Source organism: Chiloscyllium punctatum, chromosome 2 (genome assembly GCF_047496795.1).
Source record: "Chiloscyllium punctatum isolate Juve2018m chromosome 2, sChiPun1.3, whole genome shotgun sequence".
Lineage (NCBI taxonomy): Eukaryota > Metazoa > Chordata > Chondrichthyes > Orectolobiformes > Hemiscylliidae > Chiloscyllium > Chiloscyllium punctatum.
The window spans coordinates 16,358,011-16,371,313 of record NC_092740.1 but is presented as its reverse complement, the minus strand read 5'-3'; the positions used below and the strand labels follow the sequence as shown (position 1 = coordinate 16,371,313).

Sequence of the window (13,303 nt, the reverse complement as noted above, 5' to 3'; positions counted from 1 at the left end):
CGTCGATTGTCCTGCTCTTCGGATGCTGCCTGACCTGCTGTGCTTTTCCAGCACCTCTCTAATCTAGAATCTGGTTTCCAGCATCTGCAGTCATTGTTTTTACCTCAATTCCACCTGCATCTACCCATTGCCTTCCTGACTGCCTTCCCCACCCCCCCATATGTCACTCAACCTCCTTCCCCCTTCACATTCCTGATGAAGGGCTTATACCAGAAACATCGATCTCGTGCTTCTCAGATGCTGCCTGACTTTCTGTGCTTTTCCAGCGCCACACTTTTCAACTCTGATCTCCAGCATCTGCAGTCCTCACTTTCTGCTAGTTTTCTGCAGTGGATGCTGGGTCAGTATACCTAGATCCCTCTGCACCAGAGCACCCCAAAGTCTCTTCCCCATTAAGATACCCCTTTTTTTTAACCTATTCACGCATTCCATATTAAATCCCATTTGCCATACTTTGGGCCACATGAACAATACGTGTAACCCCCTTATATTTTGGCTAATGGCAGGAGGAACTGAAGCATTTTGAGACAAAGATTGAGAAGCATCAGCATTATCAAGAGCAGCTGGATTTATCCCATCAGAAGCTGAAACATGTGGAGACTATTGGGGACAAGGAACATTTGTCCAGGAACAAGGAGAAGTATGCAATGCTAACGGAAAAGACAAAGGAACTTGGGTATAAGGTAAATGAGTGCCTTCATTATGCCTCTTTTTAAAATAAGTATTCCAGCTCTTTTGGAAAAGCATGTTATAATGTCTGTTGTTAACTGTGCCAAGGAACCCAATTTGTACACAATAAGATCCTAAAAGTAGCAATTGCAGTGGTGACTAGATCATTTGACTTTAATAACATTAATTAAAGAATGCAGTATTAGTCCAGGTCACTGGGGGAGGGGGGAATTTCTCATTGCTCTTCAAAGTAACAGCCATGGGCTTTTTTCTAGCCAGTTGAGTGGGCAGGCCTGGACCTGGCTTAATGTCCTTCATAGCACAAACACTTCTTGGACTCTAAGCTTCTATCTTATCGGTCTTTATTTCAAATGGAGTATAAAAATAGGGAGGTGTTGCTAAAGATATTCAAGGCACTGTTTGGACCACACCTGTGAAAACTGTGAGCAAGTTTCGTCTCCATATCTATGAGAAAGTATCCTGGCATTGAACACGTTACATAGAAGTATCACTAAGTTGATCCTGTAATGAGTAAAGATTGAGTAAATTAGGCCTCAAGATTAGAGTGGTGCTGGAAAAGCACAGCAGGTCAGGCAGCATCCGAAGAGCAAGAAAATCGACGTTTCGGGCAAAAGCCCTGTAGATTTGGCCTCTACTTGTTGGAGTTTAGAAGAATGAGAGGAGACCTTACAGGATTCTTAGGGGGGGCTTGGAGTGGTTGTGGGGAGGCTGTCCTCCCTCGGAGGAGAATCTAGGACAGAGAGCATAATCTCTGGTTATTTAAAACAGATCAGGAAGTTCTTCTGAGGGTAGCGAATCTCTGTAGAATTCTTTACCACAGAAGGCTGTTGCGGCAGTGACTTTAAGTATACTCAAGGTTGGGATTGACTTTTAATCAGGAGGAGAATCCAGGGTTATCTGGATAAGGCAGGAAAGTAGAGATCATAGAATCATACTGTACAGAAGAGGCTCTTTGGCCCATCAAGTCTGTACTGCTAAAACTGCCTACTCCTCACACTCGTCCACTTTCCTGCTCTAGACCCATAGCCTTGAATGTTATGTCATTTCAAGTGCTCGTCCAAGTAGGTTATGATGTTTCCGCCTCAACTACCCTCCCAGGCATGGCATTCCAGATTACCACCACCCTTTGGAGTGAGGATTATCAGATTAGCCAGGATCTCGTTGGATAGTGGAGCAGACTCGATTGTTTGAATGGCTTTCTTCCAGTCCTTTGTTTAAACGTCTTGTGGTCTTTAGTAGCTTGACTTGTAAGAAAATTTGAATTTAGTGTTGTTGTATTTATTCTAGGGAAAAGATAAAGTAGAGGTGTCTGTGTTAGTGAGCTAAATGCTGCTGTCGCAGTAACTTTATTGTGAAGCTCAGTGATTAAACTTCCTCCTTTGTTTTGTACTCCAAGTTAATCTTTCCCATAACACTGACATCTTGTGGTTACAAATAGGCACTGATCATTTCTGGGTAGTGACAGAATCCCCTCATGGATGAAAAGTTTGCGCATTCCGTGCCATAGCATTCACCTGAGGAATAGCTAGTTTGCTGCTCATGGAGCTGAACCTCAGCAAATAAAAACACCTCTAGTGTGAACAGTGCACATGAAAATACACAGTTGTTAGTCTGGATGCACAGAATACATTGTACAGGATAATATACTTTCTTCATCTTGTTTCAGGTCAAGAAACACATGCAGGACCTTCTGGCTAGACTCTCAAAGGGAGGGCTAAACCACAATGAGCTATGAATCCTGTTCTGCCCAAAGCCTGAAACTGCTGTATTTCTGTAACTGGGAGATATATCCAGTCTAAACACCTGCTAATTGTAAGTCACCAGGTTTAATGGATGCACTCACCCAAACTTAATTTCTGTGATGATTCGCCTCTTTTGTACATATCTTTGGAGACACTAGGATTGGAACACAATCAAAAAGCTTGTTATATGATGTTACTCATACTGAACTACATGCTATTAATGAAGGTGGTACTTTACATAACTGCTTTGATTTGAATGGAGTTTATCAGACCGTGATGAATCATCTCAGTAATGAACATGTTTTGTAAATTAAACTCAGAAGTTTCTGTACATTGGTACTTGTATTGTTGCTGCCTGTTTGCTCTATCATTTTTAGATCAGTAGGCAGGATTTGAGACAACCTACTATAGACCAGCAGATTAGTTTTACCAAACTAGACCTGTCTTCAGAAATGAACTTTATAAAAGAAATGCAGAAATCCTATAAAGATGATGTCTCCTTCTCTAAATGTGTCCAATATGATCCGATCTGACTCTCCACTACAGTGAGGATGGAGTTGTGGTTAAACTGAGACTCTGGGCTACCCCTATCTGCCCATCCTTCCCCCAATGGATCTAAAAGATGTCCTTATTTTATTCAAAATGCAGCATTGAAGATCTCCCTGGTATCCCCTGACCAATATATAACTCTGAGCTGACATTTTCCTGCTCCTCAGATGCTGCCTGACCTGCTGTGCTTTTTCAGCACCACTCTAATCTTGACATTTTTTTATAACAGATTAATCAGTCAGTATCTATTGTTTTGTCAGTGCCTGCTGTGTGCAACTTCTAAGATACAAGATTTTGATACCCATCAGATGTTTCCTCTTGTGGAGGAGACTAAAACTTGGGAACTTTGTTTTAGAGTAAGAGTCTATCCCTTTGAGACAAATAAGACCTCACCCTCCCCAAAATGTCATTGGTGTGTGGAATACTCTTCTCCAAAACGTAGTGGAGGCTGGGTCTTTAATTTTATTCAAGACTGAGTTAGACTTTGAATATCAAGGGGTTCTAGCGTGTAGGGGTCATGGACAGGACAGAGCTTAAACCACAAGCCGATCAGCCATGATGTTGTTGAATGGTGAAGCAATCTTAAAAGGCCAAACAGCCTACTGCTATTCCTAAGTCTTGTGTTCCAAAGCAAAACTTCTTCCGTGCTTCAACAGCTGCTGCACTCTAAAGTACCTCACAGGCTGTCCTGGGCTGCCACATCAATGCAAATTCCTTTAGTTGTTGTTTGGCACAAGAAAATGACAAACGCAGTGACTTGGATGATGCTTGGTGATAACTTGTCCAATAATCAATTCTAGTATGAGTTAATTTGTTTTGGGGAATGATGGGGGCAACTGATGTCAAAATTTATACCTTTGTCACTTCCTTCCCTACCTACCATCCTGGCCTGGCGGTGCACTTCTGGCAACCCTTCCCCACCTCCATCCCCCTCCTTCAATTTTAAAAACAAATACCCTCCATCTCCATAATGCTGCAGTGTTGATTGGATTCTACTCTTCCAAATGCCTCCTTTTTTTAAAAAAAAAGTGCTGGTCCTTGTGTTTCCATACCACTCCCCTCCTTATTTCTTCTTTTAACATTCAGCCCTCAAGCCTCCACTGGGTCAGGATGGAGACTCTCGAGAGCTTGTATTAGATTTCCAAGTTCCTCATCTGCCTTCAGAAGATGCTGCTATGGGAGAAAGCCAAAAGGAAAAAGGCTGACATGAAATCAGGAAACATGGGGGTGGGGTGTGTCAGGAAAAGTCTCCCAGTTCAATACTTGTGGTGTAAAGACAATGTCATAAAGCTTGCATGACATCAGATGTTACCCTGTGCTGGCCAGTGGCTTCATTTTCCAGCCTTCCCTCAGGGTACAAGCACATTGTCTTTTTGTTCTGGTGATAGCTGTTAAGAAAATGCTGGACTGGAAAGAATATATAGCCTCAGTTCTGCAAGACAGCGCCATTGCAGACATCGCCATCGTTGGATGCACCCCCAAAAACAAAAAGATTTGGGCGTGCAGGAGTGACGGTGTGCTGGGCCAGATTACATCTCAGGAGGTCGAAGTGATCATTGACAAAGACAGGAAGTCAATCCTCCAAAACGGGATCACCATTGGTGGGAAGAAGTACTCCATCATCCGGGACAATATGCTGCTGGAGAAGAACCCCTCAATGGATATCAGGACACTGGGTGACGAAGGAAAGAGCATCTGTATTGGCAGATTATCCAAAGCTCTGATGTTTCTGATGGGGCAGAAAGGAGTTCATGGAGGAGTTGTGAACAAAAAGTTGCATGACTTAGTGGATTCTCTGAACAGAAATGGTAACATCTAATTCCCATGAGTGAAATAAAGCTGGTAAAACCTTAATTTTTTGATGCTTTTTTTCTGACCGCATTGGATTTATTTCTTTAAAAGTTACTTTGAGGTTTCTGTTCAAAAGTGTGTACTTTAGCTATTTTTGTGTGGAACAGAAATTCTCCATTTTGCAGATACTCCCCTGCTCAATATTGATACCTGATATTTTGAATGATACGCAGCAGCAAACACAACTGTAGATTGGATGAAAATACCAATTACTAGTCACGGAGACTGATGAATCTGTCCCAACATGTAGTTATCCCTGAAATGCCTGATAATACTCATTGTTATGCAAACCATTTGTTTTCCTGCTAACCATACAGATTAAAATGTCTCTTTTTATCTCCAACATACCCATCTGTCCATCTGTTCATCTGCTACTGAAGCCCTCATCTATACTTTGTTACTTTGTTTAGGCTGGTGATTTCTTTCCCTAAATGACATTAGTAAATAAGATGGGTTCTTCCAACAATTGACAATGGTTTCATGGTCATCCTAGATTCTTAAGGCCAGATTTCCTTTTGAATTTGAATTCCACTATCTACTTTAGCCATATTCTGTGGGCCTGGGTTCAAATCTGATCTAGATAACTGAATCAACAGTCTAGAAAATAATAGCATGAAACCGTTACCACCTCTCTATCCCTGGGGAACACCACATCAAATCCTGCTGATCGGAATTCATTAACTTCATTCCTACTCTCACTTTTCAACCAATGCCATAAAATTATGTTAAATTCCTGTCTTTTTATTAATTTCACACAGACTTTGTCAAGTTCTGTCTTCAGGAAATCAATATGCGCAACTTAGACAATAAACACGTCTCCCCAGTTGATTTGATTATATCCTTCCAGAAACCTAAGCTGTCATTGGGATGTAAAGTTCTTCTACAACTCTACAGTCTTTACATCTGGCACAGTCAAATCTTCTGATGGGCTGAGACATTTTCCAAAAAGCTTAATAGTTTATCAGAGGTTTATGCAGCATGCAGTGGTGTGGAAGATTTCACAATACAAGGTATGGTGTGTTAACAAGAAAGGGAAAAGATTAAAATAAAACTTGGACACCAACAGATCAAACTTGACCACTGTTTATTGAAAAGGTCGGATCACCAAGGTGCTGAAAACTTATCCGATCTCCAAAGAACAAGTAATGATATATTAACCTGTACAATACATACATTGTTTATTAATCACAATGCTGTGTGCTGTGGAAGTCTTAATCTTAAAACACTTTGAGAATAAAAACAGATGTAAACACATCATCTCTGTGTATATAAATAGTAAATAGCCTATTAATTAGTGCCATTCGCAGCTGCAGAGTAAAATACATGCCTGGGCGCTTCATTGCTTAAAAGCCACTCCTATTCCCCTTTCCTAACAGTTTTGTCAGTGGCAGTGCATAAACTGAGCCACACAGACCAGAAGGTCCCAGGTTCTGTTCCTGATCTGTGCCAAGCTAACTGCTCTGCTGTAGCAATGTGCAGGTCTGGAACTGATCTTACTGCCCAGTGCCAGAGATGGGGAAAGATAATTTGCAAGGGTTCATGTTCCTATTATCCATTATCCCAACACTAATCTGTTGAGCCAATTGGTCTGTTTCTGTATTATAACTACTTCATAGTAATCCCTGTGGAAACTTATTGGTGTCAGCATCCATCTGGACTGTGTTGCATTCACTGACGTGTTCAAATAAATGTGTCCATTCTCATGACTTGTGTATCAATGTATTGAAGCTAGCCACCTGTTCATAGCTCACCCATCTTAGAAAGATATCAACACCCTCAGGACAAGGGCATGAGAGAAGTAAATAATGGCCAAGAGGAAATGACAACTGTCTTTCCTAGATTTGACCAAACTTCCTGTGGCTTGGTTTGAACAGAGACTTTACCATCAATGAGGTATCGTTAATAATGGACCCCCCAGTACTTAAAATCAAAGTCCTGGAACTATGGAGGAGGGCAGTTAGTGTATAAAAGTAAAGAGTTTGCTGCTTTATGATCATCAACAAAAAGTTCTGACCTCATAATGCCCACCTTTCTCTTCGTGACATACACCACTTTGCAGTTTAGCATTTTTGTGCATTCGCTTTACGGTTCGTGTTCTGCAATGACACTGCAGGTTAACCGAACCAGCTAATTTCGAGAGTAACTTGACCGTAACAACCCAAGAATGTCCCAGATTCAGTTCTGGTTTGCATTGATATTTGGTCTAACCTCAGAAAAGCAGCTGAGAAGTACCATCTCACCATACCATTCATTCCAGGAATGGGTGGGTGAAAGAGGAGAGGCAGGGGAAAGAGAACCATCATCTTGGGATCCGTAAACTATTATTTATGGGCTGTTATTTAAGCTGCACGTGTGTGGGCATCATTTGAGGCGAGGACCAAGATTGAGGACAGTAAGATCAGAATCACTGTTGGAGCTGTCTTCCACCAAGGAAAAATGGGCGTTTGGACAAGACACCACAGGGTGACCATTGGCACTTGGTACACAGAGTCAGTTCCTTCAAAGCCAGGAAGGACCACATTAACATGAAAAGAATACAGTAGATTTACAGCAGTTGATAGGGATTTTGTTCTCTGTGGCTCACTGCAGTACTCTGTAAATTGAGGTAACATCGGAGCTGTGGCCACAAACAGTGGAATTCTTTTTCTGTACAAAAATAATAAAAACTTACTTTAAGATAATTTCTGAGGCACCACATAAAACACATCAGCAACGGAAATCTTCAAGACATCAACAAGGCAGCTTGATTTTTTTTTAATCTACTTCAGTAATAAATAATAACTTTTCCAACATGCTTTTAAGTTCAAGCAAAGAAGGACAAGGGTCTGAATCTACAGTTATTTCTACAAATTAACAGGAGCCTGACCAGTGTGAATGTGCAGGGGGTCCCTTATGCGGTCCCTCCTTGGGTTGACACAATAATCAAATAAAAGAAAGATCTTACATTTATTTATCACCATTTGCAACCTCAAGCTGTCCCAAGACACAATACAAACAAGTAGTTGTCGGAAATGCAACAGCAATTTTGTAAACAACCAGCTTCCATAACAGCAACAATCAGAAAATCTGTCGATGATAGTGGTCAAGTGATATTAACCAGGGAGAATCTCACTGCTCTTTTTCAAAGTATTGCTGTCTCTGGGATGTTTTCCATCCACCTGAGAGACTTACTGTCTCATATGGTTGATGATTGGCCAAAAATGAAAGGCCTTTGTGCTGCAAAAACTCTACAACTCTATGATATAAAAACTAATAAACAAACCTGATTTTTTTTTGTCTCCTAACTCAAAGAACTCTTCTTTTTCTTCTTCCTCACAATACACTAGCTGTGCCAGCCAGCTCAGAGTCCTACATCTGAACTGAGGAGATTCTAATCTCCCACTCCTGTTTATTTTTTCCCCTGTGAACAGAAGCCCTGATTGTCCTGTTTATGTATTTTTTTGTTTTTTTAACCGGATGTCTGACACTCCTGCCCCCCGCCCCCACACTACTGCCAGACAGCGGTAATGCTTATTTTTCCCCAGCACCCATGTCATGTGTGTGCAAGTGAAAAACAACAGGTGTATAAATCTTTTATTTCTCTTCCATCACCAAGAAGAAAGGAAACACCCAAGTGGCCAGACAAATCTGATCACAAGAAACCTAAGTTGTTCGGCTTGGATTTTTTTTTAACCTGGTGGATACCAGAACAAGAAAGAGATCAATCAAGTATTAACTACACATTAAATTGCCACTGACTCTGGAACATGAGGATATAAGATCAAACCTAGAAAAAGTTAAAAGCAGCCAATCAGGTCAGAAAGGCTGAAGTGTAGCCAATGGAATTTGAAAAGTGTGAGGTGATGCATTTTGGGAGGGCTAACAAGGCTGGAGAATTGAATAAGTAGGGCTCACAGTTTTAAGGTAAGAAGCAGGGGATTTAGAGGGGACTTAAGGAAAGTAATTTTCACCCAAAGGGCGAAGAGCATGTGGAACTCACCAGCTAAAAAGAGTGGTGGAGGCTGAAACCCTCAAAACATTTCAGAAATATTTAGGTGAACGTTTGAAATGCCATAACACACAAGGTTACAGGCCAAATGCAGGAAAATAGGTTTCAAGATGGATGGTTGATATGGACATGATGGGCCGAAGGGCCCCTTTAGATTAGATTCCGTACAGTGAGGAAACGGGCCCTTCAGCCTAACAAGTTCACACCGACCCTCCAAGGAGTAACCCACCCAGATCCATTTCCCTCTGGCTAATGCACATAACACACTATGGGTGATTTAGCGTAGCCAATTCATCTAACCTGCACATCTTTGGACTGTGGGAGGAAACCGGAGCACCTGGAGCAAACCCACGCAGACACAGGGAAAATGTGCAAACTCCACACAGACAGTCACCCAAGGCTGGAATCGAACCTGGGATCCTGGTGCTGTGAGGCAGCAGTGCTAACCACTGAGCCACCATGCTGCCCTGAGATGAGTTTGTAAATCCAGATTTTTATTGAATTCAAATTTAATTACCTACCTGACAGGATTCGAACCTTTCTATGTTGTAAGAACTCTATGGCTCTAACATGATTGGTTTGCATTGAACTATTGTATGGAGGGTGCTGGATGCGTGGAATGGATTTACCAAACAGCAATGGAGGCCTGTGATAAACGAAAGAAGGAAGAGAGTTGCACAGTTACTTGAGCGAGTGAAGAATTATAGGACACTTGTTAGGAGCATTGGCCAGTTGGGCTACACAGTTCTTGTGTTGGAGATTGTTGGAAGGTAGGAGGACAGTTTAAAAAGAATAGACCATCTTTTCTGTAAATACCAAATGAGATAAAAAGATTACTACAGATTAAAATAGAAATTGAAGTTACTGGTACCAGTAAACAAGTAGTGGTTTAGCCTAGCACACAGCACTACTTCTGTCTATTATTTTAGTAAAATTGCTAACCATTGAGCGTGAACAGCAGGCATGTGGTCGCATGCCACTGCAATATTTGAAAAAGAGCTGCTAAGTTCTGCCAATGTACTGGTCAGTTCATAACCCTTAACCAACATTCATCTTACGCTGTTTACGGGAACTTTATAAACCTATTATAACAGTGATCTCACTTCAAAAGTAATTCAAGCTTGGGATGAGCGAAGGACACAAAGGGTGCTATTAAGCACAGGTCATCTTATCCATTCTTAGAAAAAAAAGGTAGCCAGGGTACCAGTGTATGAGCAGCTTAAATGTTTCCCAGCTAATATCCCCCTCAGTAATTTCCATTGCATAGCGGAAACGACCACCCCCATACCCCCTCATCACCCACCACTGGAAGGCAAAAATACATTTACAAAAAACAGCATCACTATAAAGAGTTTAATAAGTTGAACATTACAACTGAACTGTGTTGAGCAGTCTTTTGAATCCAATGGAATTTGATTTAACAAATGCCCAACAGTACCAACTCATCCCACGGTCTATCTTTAGTTGGTATTAAAAAGCTTTGAGGGTGACACATTAGTTCAAAAAATATCTATAGAAGTCTAGCAGTGACTTCGTCGAGTAAAAATAAGCATCACTCCCCAACTGCTAGTGCCATACTCAAAAGAGGCAGTATATTAACTCCTATCCATCAAACATTTGGAAGTAAAGGAACATAACTATACATTAAGATTACAGCAGTAAACCCGAAATTATGAGAAGAGTTGAATAAAATATATTATATGTATACATTTGAAATAAATACATGATAAATACACAGATCAATATAACTAACCAATTGAGGAAAGCAAAACTTTCCCATGAAATCCCTCCTCAAAAACAGCTTTCTAGTTTTTGCTCATCCGTTTCATTTTGGTTTATATTGCAAAATGCGTTTTGTTGCAAGATGTCTAAGAGACACTTTACATTTTGCCTTCAAAATTTATTCAGCAGGACATAGTGGGGGAAAAAAGGAATTGACCTTAAGACCCTAATAGGCAGTAATTGGTATTAGTGCCTGTGCAACAATGCAAAATAATCATGAACTTCAAACAACAGTGTTAAACAAAACCCCCCTCCCCAGAAAAAAAGTACAGTTAACTTTACAATGTTGTTAAAAATATGCCAAGTGACATAAGAAACTGGCCAAGCTGCATTATAGAAGTGAGGCACTCCAGTGTAAAACACCACAAGGACGGACTTGAGAACCGCAACCGGGAATAGCATGGACGGTGGATTCAGAAGGTCCCCTCAGCTGTAGAAATTCCTAATTTAACATCAGTTGGTGGACACTTGTCATGATTGGATGACATTCCTCTGGTCATATCACCTGATGTTAGCCAATTTGCAGGAGATACCAAATTAGTGGGGCATGGGGATATGCCAGGCTCACGGCCACCTTCAAGTGGGAATCAGAATAAGGACAATGGAATGACATTTTGGCTGGCTGTTAATCTAGAGAAATGATTTTTTTTTTCTTTACCTTGGAGTGAGTTACTGAACTAATGCAGACCACCCCAGAATGACTGGGGCATTGCAAAAGGTGCAGAATAATAGCAAATGAAATTTCATTCAGACTAAGCTAATACATTGTAGGGAGGTAATGGATAAGGGGATTATAGAAAAAGTAGTTAAAGTCAAGGATTATCCATGGTATTAAATGGCATAGTAGTCTCCAAGGTCTATATGGCGGGAGTAACTGACTGTCTACGATGTGTCTTGCCTGACGAGTCACCTCTGTGGTAGTTTTAACACAATTTTGTCTGCCACAGCGACCGGTTATGCCTCGACACTAGCCTCACCGGAAACAGCAATAACTCTGCTATAGGCCAGCCAAATTGACTGAGAAAAGTAGTGAAACAGCTGTTGATCTGCACAAGTCAAAGGCACCACAGTTCTGCGAGGTGTCACCATATGTAAGGTGTAGACAGCTGGGAGTGTGTGAATCTCTTGAGTATAGGGTGCTGTAGGAGTACACTTAAGAGGGAAATCAGGAGGGCAGAAAGGTGACGTGAGATAGCTTTGACAGATAAGGTTAAAGAGAATCCAGTGAGATTCTACAAGTATATTAAGGGGCAAAAGAGTAACTGGGGAGAGAATTGAGACCCTTGAAGATCAATAAGGTTGTCTAAGTGTGGTAAAAGGTAACTAGACTTTGGTAGGGCCACAGCTGGAGTACTGTGTACAATTCTGGTCACCCTGCTATAGGAAAAGTGCAAAGAAAATTATAAAAGTGTTACCAAAGTGGAGGGTTTGAGTTATAAGGAGAGGCTGGACAGTTGGGACTGTTTTCCTGTGAGTGTAGGAGGCTGCAAGTAACCTTATAGAGGTTTATAAAATCATGAGAGGCATAGATAAGGTGCATAGCCAAGGTCTTCCCCTCAGGATAAGGGAAACCAAAACTACTTCAGTTTTGGAAACCTAGTTGGTATGGACGAGCTGAGCCAAAGGGTCTGTTTCCATGCTGTATGACTCAATGACTACAAAAAACAGTATCAAGAAGATGATAGTAACCAGTAACCTCCAGTAACCTACATCTGTCTGGAGGGGAAGTCCAGAAAGACAACCTACATTCGTGGTAGCGTCCTGTGAAAAATACCTATGCCACACAAGTTCCAGTCTGCCAGGGAATGTTGCTAGCAAATCCATCTCAACCCAAAGCGAAGAGATGGAAGAGAGACCCAGAAGACAACTATACATTCCCTGCACACACCTGGATCCAAAAATCAGGCCAGTAGGACTAGAAGTTTCAGTGGATGTTGAAGAGCCTGTTGTAAAAGAAACCATTTGGGCAGCCCACCCATCAGAAGCCAATAACACCATAAAGACTGGGTCTTCTACAGCAGACGGCAATACAAACAGGAATTTAAATCTTGTAAAAGACTTCTGCAAGGAACATGGCAGCGAAACATCTGATATGGCAACCTAAGCTGAACCAGTTATAATGAAGCCAAAATATGATAGAACTACCAAGAAAGAAGGTGTGATCCATTGTCCCACAAATGGACTGTTTTGTATTTCTGTTACTCCCTCCTCTCAACAGCAAGAAGCTTTCACATTCATATGGCTGAGAAGCAGCACATTAGAAAGATCCAAACTAGATGATCCAGGTGCAAAAAGAATGGGGAATATCACATTATAGCCCACGCTAAATGTAATGGCAGAGGGCCAACTAACCTTTGCGCGCACTAAATGTGAGTTCACCTTTACATCTAGGTTCAGCCTCAGCCAAAATGAGTGACATTGGCAAGCTGAATAATGTATTGAAAAGTGCTTAAAAACCTTAAAAACCACCTTTAGGTTGGGAGAGGGCCGACAGGTTTAGATCAGAGTGGGGCTGGAAAAGCACAGCAGGTCAGGCAGCATCCGAGGAGCAGGAAAATCGATGTTTCAGGCAAAAGCTCTTCATCAGGAATAGAGGCAGGGAGCCTCCAGGGTGGAGTTTATCTCTCCACCCTGGAGGCTCCCTGCCTCTATTCCTGATGAAGGGCTTTTGCCCGAAACGTCGATTTTCCTGCTCCTCGGA

General features: G+C 41.5%; 2 protein-coding genes across 2 annotated transcripts in view; both read left to right on the top strand.

The window, feature by feature from the left end:
• The window catches only part of lrpap1 (low density lipoprotein receptor-related protein associated protein 1), a 34,344-nt gene extending 31,581 nt beyond the window's left edge, over positions 1-2,763 (top strand). The window contains exons 7-8 of the mRNA XM_072594369.1: positions 507-683; positions 2,357-2,763. Coding sequence (XP_072450470.1) covers positions 507-683; positions 2,357-2,425 — 246 coding nt within the window. The 3' untranslated portion in view covers positions 2,426-2,763. The remainder of the gene's footprint in view (positions 1-506; positions 684-2,356) is intronic.
• Positions 2,764-4,380: 1,617 nt separating this feature from the next.
• LOC140496471 (profilin-3-like) lies at positions 4,381-4,800 on the top strand. The gene has a single exon (XM_072596244.1). It carries the CDS (start codon positions 4,381-4,383, stop codon positions 4,798-4,800), a length of 420 nt encoding a protein of 139 aa, XP_072452345.1.
• Positions 4,801-13,303: the final 8,503 nt, after the last annotated feature.